This window comes from Euprymna scolopes, chromosome 41, assembly GCF_053919585.1.
Source record: "Euprymna scolopes isolate OS-2025 chromosome 41, ASM5391958v1, whole genome shotgun sequence".
NCBI classification, from domain to species: domain Eukaryota; kingdom Metazoa; phylum Mollusca; class Cephalopoda; order Sepiida; family Sepiolidae; genus Euprymna; species Euprymna scolopes.
This window is the reverse complement of record NC_136522.1, coordinates 23,269,896-23,287,549: the sequence shown is the minus strand read 5'-3', so window position 1 is coordinate 23,287,549 and position 17,654 is coordinate 23,269,896. Positions and strand designations below refer to the sequence as shown.

At 31.8% G+C, this 17,654-nt stretch overlaps 1 protein-coding gene across 1 annotated transcript in view; it reads left to right on the top strand.

Moving 5' to 3' along the window:
* Nucleotides 1-17,654, top strand: part of LOC145266419 (transmembrane protein 41B-like) — a 96,332-nt gene that overhangs the window by 59,485 nt on the left and 19,193 nt on the right. The window contains exons 3-6 of the mRNA XM_080122084.1: nucleotides 178-306; nucleotides 5,083-5,176; nucleotides 9,177-9,281; nucleotides 14,550-14,688. Of these exons, the coding sequence (XP_079978210.1) occupies nucleotides 178-306; nucleotides 5,083-5,176; nucleotides 9,177-9,281; nucleotides 14,550-14,688 (467 nt within the window). The remainder of the gene's footprint in view (nucleotides 1-177; nucleotides 307-5,082; nucleotides 5,177-9,176; nucleotides 9,282-14,549; nucleotides 14,689-17,654) is intronic.

Here is a 17,654-nt window from a genome sequence, read left to right as displayed (position 1 = left end):
CTGCTGCTGCAAAAAAAAAAAAAAAAAAAAAAAAAATGAGTTTTTAAAAAGAAATGAGAAAACTCAGTTAAATTTGATGGAGAATTGAAAACATATAACACTGATTTATATTTTGGATTAAAATTCTCAATTTTCCCTAATTTTTTTTTTTTTTTTTTTTTCCAATTCTCTTTTCAGCTCAGAAAAACAATTCATCAAAATTCCTCAAGACATTGATGATGCTAAAAACCTCGGCCGTGTTCTCTCTCGATACAAAGACCAGTACTTTTACCAAGTGCTGCTCGGCTATTTCATTGTTTACATCTTGTATCCTTTTTCACTGTTCACTGTGTCATGATCATTAGTGTTGGTAAGCTCAAAAAAAAAAAAGGTTTCCTGCTCAATTTGTCAAAAGGAGGTAATTCAATTTTTTTTGTGCTACGTATAAGCATTGGATACACAAGAAATACAGTAGAAGTACACATAGATTGAGAGAGGATAACCGAAGAAGTGTAAAATAATGAAGACGGATGAGACACTATATCTGGATGGAAAGGCTATTGAGGCCATCAGAGTTTTATTAACATGGTAATACCATTGGAGCAGGTGCGAGTGTGATTGGAAGAGTTAGTAATGGACAGTAAGTTCAGGTAACTTCTGCCATTACTAACCAGCGGAGTATTATCACTAGGGCTGTAACAACAGCATATTCTTTTCATTGTTTTGACTCTCGAGTGTATATCCAACACAGTTAATCAACCAAGAACCACATCACTCTTTATAAAAGCATATGATCTCAACAGATACACACTCGAGTCAAAACAATGAAAAGAATATGCTGTTGTCCTAAACCTAGTTACCACTGTCAACAGTGGGAACGGAAAAGTCTTATCAAGCATGTGTACACAGCATGCTGATGTATGGATTGAAATATAGCTAGTGAGGATTGAGAACATGTGTTGCATGAAGGGAAAATGAGAACTAACAAGACCTGTGGAAATTCCACAGGGGACTCATTCATATGTAATATATTGATGTTGACATTCTGTAGATGTTCAGCTTGAATGGAAACGTTTTGATATTATTGTAGTTTTTTGTTAAAACTACAAAAGTATTTATTTAAGCTAGTAGGGACGCCTAGTGTAGCCCGGTTGTAAAGTATGCTTGAATATATTTTAATTCTTACAGATTTTGTATATATTATCATAGAGTTAATGTTCTATCGATTTTTATATTTTATAAAGTTGTGATTTCAAAAGTAAAAAAAAATATATCCATAAGACTTGGATGCATCAGCTTAAATCGAAACTGAAAAATAAAATAGATTATAACTTTATTTCCTTCAGCTATAATCGAAACCAGAACTTATAAAGAATTCTTGATAAAATTATTTATTACAAGAAATGGAAGCCCATAACAGTTAAACAGTCTGATGCAAGCATTACACACAAAATGAATACCACACACAATATATAGATAATACATTGGACGTGTAACGTAGCTCAAGAATATTTTTCTGAAAGTGAATATGTCTAAAAAAAAAAAAATAAATAATGATGATCAATAGTTGTAATGTTGAAAATCTTTTAGAAAGTAACATTTCTTTTGCTCAGCTTATGGTACTTGTAGACTTTAGGTACGCAAGAATTGTATTGGAATTACTGGTAGGTTAAAAGAGGATAACCAGTTTGTGTGCAAGAACTGTAAAACTAGATGGATGTCAAGTTTCTCGGATGTGGAGAAAGTATATCTAATGGAAAAGCTATCGAGGTTGTCGGACAAGTTTTGTTACCATGGTGATATCATTGGAGCATGGCGTGGAGCAGGTGCTAGTGTGATTGCAAGAATTAGGGGTTTAGGGAACTTTTGCTATTATGAACAAACAGAGCATTATCACAGTCGACCAATGGAATAGTCTATTAGGTATATATACACATTTAAAAATTTGTGTGCACGTTTGCATGATTCATTATGTGATTTTCTCCATTTTTCACTAAAAAAGAAAATGTACTAAATGTGTTTGACAATTATTACTGACATAAATTATTTTATAAATAGAATTGAAAAATTTTGTAAGAAATGCAATTGAAAAATTTTGTAAGAAATAAAACTGCAAAGTTTTGTAAGAAATAAACTATTGCTTTGCTTACTCATTTGTAAACTATTTCCATGAAAAATAAGAAAAAATATTTGACAGAGTAGCCATTTTGTTTAATCACAAAAACAATCATAGATGACTACTTTGCTCATATACAATATTTAGGGAATTTCAAATACTTCTAATTTATTAAATATTTGTTTTTGTAAAGTACAAGTCCTCAAGTTTGTATTGTTTTTAGCATCACAAATTCTGTTCTGAAGAAAATAGATCTTATTTCCCCTTGCATCAGTGACTTACGCTATAAGAGCATCCTAAACTTCTCGTTCAAGACATTTGTCTTTGTTGAAGCTTTGTTGGAAAAGCAGTTGACTGATGTCTCCCTTCTTGTTTATGTGGTTTTCTTTTTAATCTTCTTTTGATTTCTTCGACTCCTATAAATAATATGTCATGTCTTAATGCAGACTGTAGACACAGTTCGTCTTCTTCATATGAACTCCCCTGTTCTTCAAACGGCTTGTTTTATGCAGCTGTTATGGGGGCAGTTACCTACCTATTGATTGGCTCTTCCAAATCCTAAATTAATCGAGAGCCAAGTACTCCTGTGGATGTTGGATACTCTACCGATATCTGAAGGACAAGTTAGTCTAGCTTGCGTCACCAGTTTTCCGAGTATCTTGTTCCTTTTTCAATATATCTTTAAACTTATACCGTGTTCTGAGTTGTCTTTTTGTGATCCCAACCTGGGTCCACATCGGTAGCCCAATCATCTAATTTGTATACAAGCAGTAAGAATGTGTGTAATCATTGAGGATAAAATCAGCTGCGTGTCGCCATTTTGTTTTTTCTGTTAAGCAACTCGACTTTACAAAACACGCAGACACGTGGGCGTTTCTAAGTAATTTTCACACTCGCTATAATCTTCATCTGTCAATGTAGGAGAATGTTTTTTAAAATAAAGACCATAAAGCTGACAAATATACAAATCTTTATAATTTAAATCAATAAACTAAAACATCTGTTTATATTTGTTTATCTGCTTGTAACTTGCTCAGTTGAGAAGTTAACAAGGTTGAAACTTGGTTTATAAATTGATCTTGAGCATTGACAGTGGAAATGGTGCAGCCAGAGAAGATATCTACTGGCTGTACCCAACCACACGTTGCTGTGGCTTAATTTGTTTAAATAGAAATTTGATAAAAAAAAAAAAAATTTTTTTTTAAATGTGCTGTAAATTTACTGAATATATATATTTATCTCACAAAATGTTGCAGTCTGTAATGTTTATGGTAAATGTGAATACCCTGGCCAAATCATCACTAAAAAATCAGCGTTCATCAAACTTAAAGACCGAACCGGAAACTCAAAAACGAAATGAAACAAAAGTTATTTATTTTTTTTGCTGCACTTATTTTTTTTATTTATTTTAGTTCAGGTACACATTTACCAGAAAAGATGTATTTATCCTGCTATTATTTTAGTAAGATGAATTACTATTTCAGTCAATTAGTACTGATTGTCCAACCTGCAAAGGGTGTTTATTCCGAAAAGCCGTTCTTAACATGGGAAGGTTGGGGGCGCTTATTCCGAAAGCTATTTTCATATTTTTCAACTAATTTTAGTAACCGTTTATTTGTGGCGTAGAATTGAATTCCAGAATATTAGAATTATCAGAGGTCAGCCAATCAGAATGGACAGAGTTTGGCGAGAGAGCCATTATTTATGAATCGGAAACTATGAAGATTATGTTAGGTCTGTTTTTAATAGACAATTACGAACGGTGAAAACACAGAATCTATGGAAAGTGTAGAATTCATTTTGATGACTACTGGGAGTCATGATAGGACTAAATACTTAAAATTTAGAGAGAAAAATAGGGACTTGTTCCTCTAAAGATGTGATTGTGATGGTGTTGCTTTAATATCACGACTGAATGTATATAAAATGGTGTTCGAAAGCTACATAAGATAGTGGCTAGATGTACTGAATTTGTATGTGGCATCTGTTGTTACAAACCTAAGATACTTTGTTCCAGGGAGGAATTTCTGCAGTCATTTTATTATATAGGAGATATAATAAAGTGAAGTCAATTTTTTTTCCTTATTCCATTGACTATTATAGCCTTTAAACCAAAACCCTCATATAATTATCTCTTCCACCAGCCACTTTGGCCAATTCCTGATGCATATTTCCAGAATATATACATTTCACTCCTTTTCACAATTTCTAACATTTATTTTCTGGCTAAGTTGCTTCTTCAAACAGCATCATTTATAAAGGAGGTTGCAGGCTTTCACACTAATGTCTACTCTCACAATCCTCAGTGTCACCGAGAACTGTTGTTAATAGGGTGGCTTTTTTTTCTTCTTTTTTCTTTTTTTTTTTTTTTTTTGCCAAATTGCTATTATTTCATATTTTCTTTCTTACCATTGTCTATATACTAAGCTAGATTTTAAAGTTAAATACTAGTCACTCTCTTCAAGTACTCTTAATCCTTTTCTCGTGTATTATAGAAGAATAGAATGTAGGAATAGTGGTTTACTATTACAAAAAACACAGAACTCTTACATTTCTAATGTTAAAGTAAATAATTGAATTCTTCCACATTTTAAGCATTACATGATTCATATTACAACAACAATTACATTCTGACGTCACATTCTCTACCTGTATAAGAGCCAAGTACGTCCAAGGATGGAGTACTTGTAACCTAGTGGGAGATGGCCTGCAAACTCTTCCCCACAGAAGAGACGTTGTTAGCCTGTCTCTGCTTTATCATTATTTTCATGGCAAGTGCTTATTTGAACAATTTCTGTGTTTTTTGGAATATATTTTTATTTCGTTATCATGCAGATTTTTCTTTTTGTTTTTATTAAAAAAGGAATTTTGGACAAGAACTAATTTTTTATTGTTTTTATTTTTCATTGTCTCTTGTAGTTTAGCTTTTACTTTTTAAACTTGTTTTTTATTTTTTTTGTCCAAAGATTTTCCTTAACGTTTTGCAGTTTGCAATCTTTTGCCATTCCAGGATCTATATTCCTCAGCATTTTATCAGGGTTCCTTTTTTCCTTTCCTCTTGCTTTGTTTTTGGTCTGTTTGGTAAGTCAGTATTTTTCTTTTTGTTGCATAAATTCTGAAGTAATAAATAAGACACTTTTAGCAATTTTTGTGAAGAATTAAAAAAAAAAAAAAAAAATGAACTAAGTATCTACAAAAAACGCACAATGAAAGCGAGCAATCCAAGTAGATAAAAGAAAGAAATGTTTAAAATCCTTAATAGATTATCAACTATGATAAAAAAAACATTTGAAAGCCAAAGAGCACGACTGAAACCTCACAAACACAACAAATAAGGAAATATGAAATGTATAAATGGTAATGTTTCATTTTTTTCTGTTTTAAAAGTAAATGATAAAGAATAAAAATTATGAGCTTCAAATCTAGGATCAGAAATGCATCAAATCCTATCCAATGTAAGTGAAATAAATTATTACATTTTTTTTTTTTTTTTTTTTTTAAATCTGTCCAGAAAATGTAAGGAGCTAAAAAATACTACTTCATAGCCAGAAATTAAAATAGTGAATGATATATGCTGTATGGCTAAATTCTAACCTAGAAAACATCAATTCTTTCCTCTTTACTAAAAACGTGTTCATGAAATGTGAGAATAAGAAGGGAATTGAGAGGTCCACATTTTTAAATTACATGGTGTTTTGTGTTTTTTGGGTTTTTTTTTCCTATTCAAATTTGATGATATTGCTTTGTAATCACCCTCTAACAAGAATGACCTTAGTAAGTACAATACATCCAACCCTGATCTATCACACACGCACGTACATATACAATCACTTTGCACGAGATCACGTTTCATATATATAGTCTCACCACCCATGCATACATATAAAAAGTCATACATTGCCACACTGTTAAACTCTGTAGATAAACAAATGTTCCTAATATCCAACTGAATACGATTGAATGAATCAATTGAAAGTACTCGGAAATAATGGAGCATAAAACTTATGTGTTCTACATATGAAACTTTAACAAATACTTCATGGACTATCTGAAAAATAGAGAAAAAAGACTAATGTTGTCTAAATACAAACACATTTATATTTAGACAGCATATTCATATTTTCATTATTGAACAACATGGATTTCTTTTGCTTAAGTCTTATACATATTTATATATATATATATATATATTAGTGTAATGTAATAGTTTTTAAAATTCTAAAAATCAAGTCTCCTCAGTTGGTAGTTTATTACATTTCAAAAGGAAAATTATTACAATATTGTTTAGTGTGCAACCAGCATGTCAACAAAATTATGTCTTAATAATAATAAATATTCACCAAGATACGGAAATAACAAATTAAGATAAACACAGTAGGAACGTTATCTTCATAACAAGAATGTTACTGGTGTGTGTTGGTTATTTGTGTAAGTTGTTCAAAATAATGTTTTTCCCATGTTTTTAAGGAATATATCTTCATACATGGTTTCCATGTGGTATATCCTTTGGACTTATATGTCTATATATTATTTTCTAAAAAATTACATCTCCCACTTTTTGAAGTTTTCAATTTATATGCTAACCAGCAACATTATAGTCAGCCTGTTACTGTTTATTTTGCTAACCATTTTTCCTCTGATGATAAGAGCCATTCTTTGAAACTCTACAGAGTAAGGAAATTTTCATTTGTATCTCTTATGTCGAACAATAAATGTTGTAATTTCTAATCTACTTTGCATTGATTTTACAAAATTAAAATTTTTCCAGTTTATACCAATCCTCTATCCTGTATATTGAACATCTTAATCTGGTTAGGATTATCCTATTAATATTTATATTCTCTTTAACTTTCCAAAGTCATTTCTTTTGTAAACTTTAATTTCTGAACTATATATATATATATAACTACTTCATTTACTCACATAAAATTAATATACGAAAGTATAGATTTATGCGTAAACTTTAAGTATTTACTTCAAAAGTTCTCAATACGTAGGTAGAGCTAGTTAGTCATTAAACTCCAACAAAGTCAAGGGAGAAAACTTTAAAAAAACTCATACACAAGGAAATGAAAAAATTAGGCCTAAAAGCAGACGTATCAGCTAACAAAAATAACAAACTTCCTGGACGTCACGTTAAACTTAGATAAAAACACATATGAACCATACTTAAAAGATAACGCTACTCCTATTTACGTAAACCCTAAGTCCAACCACCCACCATCAATTATAAAACACATTCCTAACTCGATCGTAAGTAGACTCAGTAATAACTTAAGCGATGAAAATGCATTTAACAGGTCAACCAATATCTACGAAACGGCCCTAAAAAATAGTGGATACAAAAATATCGATACCAAATATAAGCAACAAAACACCAACAACTATAATAAAATTAAAAATAGAAGAAAAAAGAACTATAATTTGGTATACGGCCCCATACAATCAAATGTTAAAAACAAAACTTGGCAAGAAATTTCTAGATCTTATTCAAAAACACTTTCCCGCAACCAACCCCTTACACAAAATCTTCAATAAAAATGCCTTGAAGTTATCTTACAGTTGTTGCGAAAATTTAGAGATTATAATTAAAGCACATAATAACAAAATACTAAATGAAAACAATGCAAACAACAACAAAATAAACAATAAAAAAAGTAGACACCATGACAAAAATAAAAACAACACTAGCAGAAATAATAATAATAATAATAATAATAATAACAACAAACCAACCCAGGAGAAGAACAACCATACCATAAATAAAAATACTAATAACGAACAAGATAAATGCAACTGTAGACACCGCACACTTTGCTCACTTCAAAATAAATGTCTAACAAAAAGCGTAGTTTATCAAGCAACAATATTTGCGAAAGAAAACCCGAATAACAAGAAATATTACGTAGGCATGACTTCCTTAGATTTCAAAACTCGATACTATGACCACAAAAGTACATTCAAAAATAAAAAAAAACACCGTATGAAAACAACACTAGCAAATAAATACTGGGAACTCAAAGAAAGCGGACATTCGCCGGTAGTCGAATGGAAAATAATAAGACAAGCTACCACGTGCAGACATTTAGACGACCCATGTAAATTATGCCTCCATGAAAAATTTGCTATCCTGTACTTTAAAGAGCCCCAAAATCTATTAAACTGTAGATGAGAAATAGCAAACAACTGTGTTCACAAAATAAAACTTACTCTAGGATAGCGATACAAAATAGCTTTAAAACTAACAAAAGCAATAGAAAACGAACAAATAAATTAAATAAACATGAATATACATAAACGATCAAACATATATATATATATATATATATATATATATATGTATGTATGTGTGCATGTATGTATGTACACATATATATATATATATATATATATATAAAGAAAAGGAGGAAAACGTCTACCTTAAACCACTAACCTAGTTCTAAAACAGATCCTTTGTTCGATAAAATGCATGCCCATTGGCTGATAGGAAGGGGCGCGGTGGATACTAGAAAGCTGATTGGCTAACTAAAATCCTCAACATATATAAAAACGAGAAACAACCACAGAATTCGCACATAAGCCTGACGAATCCTATAGTGGATGAAACGCAGAATATTCAGTGTAGCTTAATCGCCATATATATTTTATAAATTACTATATATATATATATATATATATATATAAACTATATTCTTGTAGCTTTTTTTTATCCCAAACTCCTAGGTTTTGTAGATAAATCCCATAATCATATATATTTAGAAACTAGACTGCTAATGTTATTTTTTGCAGCATTTGTTCTTTCTTTGAATTGTACAAAGTCAATGGAAGCTTATTGCGATTAATATTCCGGTATTTTTATTTATTTATTATCGTGTTTGATATTCCAGTATTTTTATTTATTTATTATCATGTTTGATATTCCAGTATTTTTATTTATTTATTATCATGTTTGATATTCCGGTATTTTTATTTATTATTGTATTTGATATTCCGGTATTTTTATTTATTATCGTATTTTATATTCCGCCATTTTTATTTAATTTTAGTGATTGATTTTCTGTCATGTTTATTTTTATTTTAGTGTTCTGCCATAGGTGCCTCTTTCTGTTATTTGATTGCGGACTTTGTTGGTCACAAATGGGTGGAGAAATATTGGCCAACTCGAGTAGCCGATTGGCAAGCCCAGGTGAGTTTCAGAGGTGTCGGCCATTTTCATATATTAATAGATTTTAAAATGGCTGAAAGGTTTAATATCATGACAATCAGAATTCAAAATTTGGAGCTCTTTTGTGCTTCTAAACCCAAATAAAATTGTTCTTGTTTAGAATTCACCCTATATTAAAAATCAAGAATAAAGAAAAAGTAAGATGAAACGAAAATATCTTATTCAAAAAATCACATAAATTGATAAAGTAGTTTTATTTTTAAATAAGAAAATCAAATTTTATGAGTAAAACAGAACAGCTGTATTGGCCACCATTTTGAAAACAATAAAAAAAATCAAGTAGAATAACTCAATAATTCAAACTTACAAGATTTGTGTTACATTCTCATTAATCACCTAAAATGGTTTTCTTTATAAAAAGTAAAACTCCTATATTAATTTACATAATTTTTGGAATGCGCTGTTTTCATTTTATGACGGACATGTACACCATAGAGATTTTCCTTATTCTTAATACAGAGAGAATTCAGGACTAGATTCAAAACGTTTTCTCAGGTTATGATTGATACAGTAATACACAACCATGTTTGAAAATTCTGCAGCGTTAAATAGCAAAGGAGTGTTTAGGTGGAAGGGTTTGAGTGACCTCATAAAGGTCAGAGGCTACCTTTAACTTCTGGCTAGAGAAGGGAACAATGCTTTCTGGTTTTTTTTTTTTTTTTTTTTTGCTTACAACTTAAGCAAGTTGGGGTGAACATTGCTGTTCCCAAGGAACTCCAGTGAGAGTGGGGACAGTTATGTATAATGTAGCCAAATGACGTCTCGGGTTTGTATTACCATAGACATAGATTCGAAAAAGTTGTCAAAAAACAAATATATAACAAATAAATGTTATCAAAGGCAAGATAAGTTACTTTTCTACCAAACTGGATATATTTTTTGTGTTTTTATTCAATGTAACATGTTTATTCAGCTCGAAAAACAGTATTGGAAAATTTAAAATGGCGCCCGATTCTCTCTGTGACACGGTAAGTTTGAAAAAAAGGTGTTATAAATAAAAAAAAAACTAGATAAAATACTATTAAAAATCCACCGAATATATGCCAGCCTATGTCACCGTAACATATATTGATCGAGTTTCTAGCAGTATTTTGTCTAGATTTTTAATTTATAACACCTTTTCCCAAACTTACCGTGTCACAGAGAGAATCGGGCGCCATTTTAAATTTTCCAATACATCAGTAAACACTGTTTTTCGAGCTGAATAAACATGTTACATTGAATAAAAACACTAGAAAATATATCCAGTTTGGTAGAAAAGTAACTTATCTTGCTTTTGATAACATTTATTTGTTATATGTTTTTTTGACAACTTTTTCGAATCTATGTGTACGGTAATACAAACCCGATGTCTCTCGTTAGAAGTCAATCTGTTTTTGTTAATTGAATAACCAGTTATGTTAGATCATTTTTTTTTTAAACTTTTTCTTTCTGTTTAGCGATAGTTATGCAGCAGTATATACCGAGGAAATGTTCCCTCTGATTAATACTTACATAATTACAGTTTGATTTTGCAACACTACATTAAAAAGTCGTTTAACATATATTTTTGAAGTCTACATCAAAAAATAATCTTTACTTTGAAATATTTTTTATTTTTTATATCTTGTTATTACAAGATGTAATTTTAAATTTTCAAAAAATATTTTTCATGTAAACTTTAAAAAGAAATTTGAAGTAAAGACTATAAAAATATTTTGATGAAACTAAAGCATTTCTGAAAAAGAAACCTTTCAAAGTAAACTTCTAAAATATATTGGAAATGAGTTAACAATGAAATGCAGGTGTATAAAATCTTTAACCCTTATCCTCCAGGGGCCTTTAGATCTTTATAAGTGGTTTTAAAAAAAAAAAATTTAAAAAAGACGGTAAAATCTAACACATAAGACTAATTATGATCTCTCAATTGTCTCCCCTCACAAGTTTTTAAGTCATTTTGAATTACTTCCCTTTGAAAAATAAAACCAGGTTGCCATATTTAATTTGAATAGTTTAGGGGATTCAACTTGCTCTCAATCCAAAACAGAATTTTTGATCTTCATCTCTTTCTCTCATTTAGCCTTTCTTTACATTCTTGTAACAGTTTTATAAAAAGTAAAATGTTAACTTTGTCGTGAAAGCTAACCCTTCAGAGGTGAAGGGATTAGATGACTTCTGTTTAATCAAAAGATGATTCCTGCCTCTAACCCCCGTACGCACCAGTGTCTTTCTTTTAATTTTGACTTAGTTGAAACTGATTGGATTTGTATTTTAGGCTAGGAACAAAACGTATCTTTTTTAATTCGACATTTCATCATTTTTGTCTTCGATTGGTGATTCTTGAAGCTAAATTATAGCAGTTGTAAATTTGGATGGAACTGGTTAAAGACTGTTTCGTGGAAGCATAATCCCTCCTCCTCCTCTTCCTCTAATGGGGAAATTCATTGTGATTTCAGCTTCTTTTGTCATTGGCCACTCCCATGTGTGTTAAATTTAACCAGTTTTTCATTTTTATTTTAAATATTCAAATACAGGGTGAAACGATAAATTTGTCACCCTAAAGAAAACAGCACTACAGTTCCATTCTAAAACTTATTGAAAAAATCAATTCAGGTAACTTAATTATGTAGTAGAGCTGATATCTATTCAATGTAGTTGCCTTCACCCTCAATCACCGCCTCGATACAGGTCAGAAACTGGAACATTCCTTTTCCACAAGTGCCGATGGGAGCTCAGTGGATGATAGCGATCAGGCTGACTTTGGTATTGTGGGAAGTCATGTTGGTGATGTTCTCGACATATGACCAAACAAAGTAGTCCAACGGTTTCAGGTCGGTGAAGGAGCAGTGTCAGTGAAAGAGGGTACAAAGTCGTAACATTCCTTCTGAAGCCAAGGCTGGGTCTCTTCGGACTTGTGGACTGGCGCCAAGTCCTGCTGCCACACTCAGCAGATGCCTGATTGTATCAAGAGATCACCACACTCTTCAGCATATCCATAACACTTTGGTGTTGACTTCGAAGATGTGAGGTGGCATTATATGGTCCTCACTTGAAACTAACTGTGGCCAGAATCTTTTTCATCATCCTGGGCACATCCCTGTTATTCATGGCAATCCAGCAATGGTCTTGGCTATTGTGCATTTGGTCCTGGCAGAAGTTCTTTTCATCTGTAAAAAAACAAAGCATGTTTGGCTTCTTGGGATGATTCAGTTTGTTGAGCAACCTTATGGACTTTATTAGCCTGAGGTTCTTTGTCTTCTCAGTCAACATCTGGCTTTTCTGGCGGCCATAGGACCTACACTTGAAGCTCCCATTCACAGTTGTGTGTGAGATGCTTAAATCTCTGGCAATCTACTGAATAGGTTGCTGGGGAGTTTCATCAATGATTGCCTAGACCTTTTTGATGAACTTCTTGGTCACGGTGATCCTGGCAGTGTCCTCGGCATTAGGCTTCCGCTCCACCACCTCCAAAGGGTCGTCCGATACATTGAGTGCTGCCCTCAAGTGTTGAACCATCCATATTTACATTTTGATGGTGCTGGCAATGGTCCTGTTGTCATAACTGGGATCGGTAGAGAGCATGAGTTGTACAGCGGCACATCTCTGATCTCACTTATGGAACATCGTGTCACTTTCACACATGATAGAAGACTCCTATCACTTTTGGAATTTGTTCACAACTGGCCAACTAGTAGATGGTCTGCAACAAAAATCAAATGGAAATGGAATCATATTGTCTTTTCTAGGGCAACAATTTTATCGTTCCATCCTGTACGCATGATGCTTAAAAAATGTGAATATTTCTTTATTCAAACATGTACAACGCACAACCTTTTCTATCTCAATAGGAGGTGTGCCACACCTCCTTCACCCATGGGATTAATACTAAAAAAATGAGGGAAAAAAATTTGTTTCAAACGAGATATTTTTTTATATTGAAAGTATTGAAAATAAAATACTAACAATAAACTAGCAGAACCCGTGGAAATTCCACAAAATGATATATTTAATATATATATATAAATATATTTAATCAACAAATATGTTTTGATGAAACTGATATTTTTCTGGATAATCCAGAACAGAAAAAAAGCAAACACACAGCAAATATGAGTTTATTAACATTTCTATGAAAATAGTTTCCGTTGTATTTTAAATATAGAACTGATTCAAAAAGTGGTAGTAGCGGTAGGCAGCTCAGATGAAGATAGGTGTTGTAAAAAAATTTTTTTAAAAAGTGGTGGTAGGCAGGCTCGAACCTGTAGCGCAAAGGAGGAAAACATAAAAGTAACATCTTGACCGATGCGTCAAGCGTAGCCAATCCAACGGAGACAATGACTTGCAAAAATGTTGACAAAAAAAAACAACCCGTCCTTGTACAAAATGTCCAGTTGAGGGTGAAGAAATGAATGTTTTGGCCAATTTTTTGATGTTTGTCGTCCAAAGGATTGAGCTTCAAAACGATACTGATCTCGTGAAGATCCGTCATGTGCGTCGAAAGTTTTTGCAAAACATAAAAACACACACACACACATATTTTGCCTTTTATATATAGACTAGCGAGAGGTATCTGGCGTTGCCCAGGTGTTTGGAGGTGTGTGTGGAAACTCCGGGGGTGAGGGGGTTTAAAAAAAAAAAAAAAAAATGTATGAGGATCGAACCCGAACCCTTGAGGCAAAGTTGTAAATTAAAGTGTGAAAAAAAAAAATGTGCGACATTAACCATTACCCCACCGCGAGATGCTAACGGAAACACGTTTGAATTTATTTAATTACTTGGATTTGGCAGGTGCCCATTTTAATGAGTTAATGAGGTCAAGTTTGACTGCAGGATAGTATTTAATTTACTGCGGAACGCTTTTTTTAATTTTTATTTTCCCAAGATGTTATAGGAAAAAGACTAACCCACATGCGGCAAGCGACAAATGTTGAATATTTATCTTCCCGAAATCGAGCAAATTAAATAGATAGGCGAGCTTCGTTGTTAACTGAGATATTACGATTTATATGTGATATAAAAAGTTTTTAAAAGTTGTGAACCGACCGACCGCTTCTCTGAAAAATAGCCTTTTGTAGACATACAGAAAAAGCGAACACACACACATACATACATACATTTTCGCTTTTATATATATAGATGAGTTAATTACTTCTCAAACTTTTACCAAAGTTGTGTCTAAAAGAAAAATTGTGTATTTAATAAAGTAAGTGTTGACGTGTCACTGATTACTGAATCTGTTTTCTGTTTCAGGTGGCAGCATATCGAGAGCACTTGTTGAATTATATTATCTTTTTGCGCATCACACCATTCCTTCCAAATTGGTTCATCAACATTGCAGCCCCTGTTATCAATGTTCCCCTCAAGCAATTTTTCTTAGGAACGTTTATTGGTAAGGATGTTTTTATTTATTTATATTAAACTAGCAGGAGGTACCCAGCGTTGCCCAGGTATGAAGTTTTATGGTAAGGGTATTGATCAACGGAGCCCTAAAATAATGTCTAAAAAAAGAAAAAACAATTAACTAACCCCTTAAAAAAAATGTAAATAGCAGCGAGTACCCGTGCGAGCCCCCCTCCCTCCAAAAAAAAAAGAAAAAGGAAAGTAGTAAGCAGACAGGCTCGAACCTGTAACGCTAAGAGGAAAAAGAAGTGAAAAAAAAGTGAATGGTTTTGTCACTGCGCCCAGCATGACATACAACATTGCCGCCGTTCAAATTAAGTTTAGTCAACGCAAGGCGTATGATGACTTTGCGAAAATGTCAACGAAAAAAGTGACCCCCTCCTTGTAAAAAAACGTCCCAGTTGAGGGTGAAATAATTAATGTTTTTGGCCAATTTTTCGATATTTGTCGTCCGAGAGACCGAACTTTCAAATGATACCATTTTTTTCAGTGCTGGTTGCGAGCGTCAAAAGTTTTAGTGAGACATACAAACAAACATACATGTACACACACACACACTAACAGACAAGTGAGATTTATCTAATAGATAATAATATAAACAATTCCTGTTTACATATTTTGGTTTTATTCCTTTATTTTCATGCTTCAGACAAGAACTGGCTGATGTAACTGCCATAGTCATTTTTGATCTGAGTATTTTTAGATCTGTTTGGATGATCATCAGGGATGATTGACGTAAGATTTTAGGATATTAGGATATTTATAATTATTCGTATCACGTTTAATGGAATTTAAAAATATTATTGAATATTGCTTAGTAAGGTGTTTAGCAATAACGTTATCTCTGCTCCCAATTTCCAAAACACATTTATTCATGAACATATTATTAACAAACTTCTAGTAGAAGCATTATTAAAACAAAGGAACCAAATATTGACAAAATAAAATTGCATAACAGTGATAGCATTTTTAAATGATTTTGCAACAAACATGAATATTTAATAACGTGATTTATTGTGAAAAAACATATCCCAGACTCGGTTCTGTTATTATACTTCATGATGGATTCGGGCAGATCTGAAAGTACTCTGTTCTAACGTGATTATGACAACTAGATCACCTCAGTTTTTATTTGATGTAGGAAAGTAAGAAAACTAGAAAGGATCAAAACAAAATATGTACACAGTGTCTATATTATTTCATGAAATATGCTTATGCTACACACACACACACACACACATATATATTTTATAATATAAAGTTGAATGTGTGTGTGTCTGGTCACAAATAGCCTCCTATATGGTTGACTATTTTAAAAAACTGATTACATATAATGATAGAAGATGTATCGAGACACAGGAATGGGTATGTTTGATCTGGCAGAACAGTTGTTCATTAAAATTGTGGGGTCTGCGTACGCGCCTGGTCCACACAGTATGGAAATTAAAAGATTTACGAATTTTTAAAAAAACGTTTACAAGAGTTTTTGATATAAATGTACATAAGAATACTTTGATAAGTATGTTTTAACGTAAATAGAGATGGTATAATAAAATTGTGGGGTCTGCGTTTGCGCTTGGCCTGCATAGAATGGAAATAGGCACAAACTTTAATAAAGACTTTTCATATCTATCTGCGTAAGTATACTTTGATAATTATGTTTCAGTTTGAAGAAATATGGTATAATAAAATTATGGGGTGTTCATTCGCGCCTGACCTCTATAGAATGGAAATATGTCACAAAGTTTAACAAGGTTTTTTAATATAGATCCACAAAATATTGTGATAAGTGTTTCAGTGTGAACAGGTATGGTATAATAAATTATATTTTGCTTTGGTTTTGATACCCCCAAATTCGAAGCTATCTCTTTACAACCATTCCTTTTCATAACCTATCATACTCTCATAAATCAGAGTCCATTTTCTGTAGGCTGTTTTTGAACCCAGTCAATGACGGGTACTTTTGCTAGTGTGTGTATGTATGTATATATATATATATATATATATACTGGCAGAAAGCAAAAACAAGATGATGGAATAATTTCATATTTGTATTTTTCCGGATATTACAATTGTTTCGACGTAAACCAGACAATTTTAAATTTTACATCATTTAAAAATTTTCATAGATACATCTCATCAGACATGTTTGAAAAAAAAATACAAAGTTTGTATGTATCTTGACATATTTTCATTCTGTTAAAACTACAATCACTGTCTGATGTAGTTTTAACAGAATGAAAATGTGTCAAGATATGTACAGACTTCGTATTTATTTCAAATATATCTGATGAGATGTAAATCTGAAAATTTTTAAATGATGTAAAATCAAAAATTGTATGGTTTATATCGAAACAATTGTAATATCCGGAAAAATACAAATCTGAAGTTATTCTTTCGTATTGTTTTTGGTTTTTGTCAGTGTGTGTGTGTGTGTGTGTGTATATATATATATATATATATATATATATATATATGCTCGATTACCTAAATGTTAATCATGTTGCTTCATATTTGAGTCAATTCACATGGCTTAAATTATTGATATATGAATATTACCGTTGGTTAATTAATTTTAAATGTATTAAACCTATGGGATAATCTCTTCTAATATATATATATCTATATATATAAAAATGTAAATGTTGGTTCGTTCGGAATTAATTGTCTAAAAAACCACTGGACGGATGGCTTCCACGTTTTGGTATAATATGTTTACTATATCCATATGTGTTTTTATATATTTCTTTTTAATTATAACATTATACTTAATTTTTCTATGATAAATAGGTGGATTTCTTTGTACCGAGAGGCCATTTTTTTATTTAGGGACAATTATTTATTACCGCTTCCTGTCACGTGATCAGTGTTACAATTTAGCGGTTTTCCTGCTATATTTGGAGATTTCATTTACAATCTAGCGGGAAATTCTAGAAAATCTGGAGGTATTTGGCA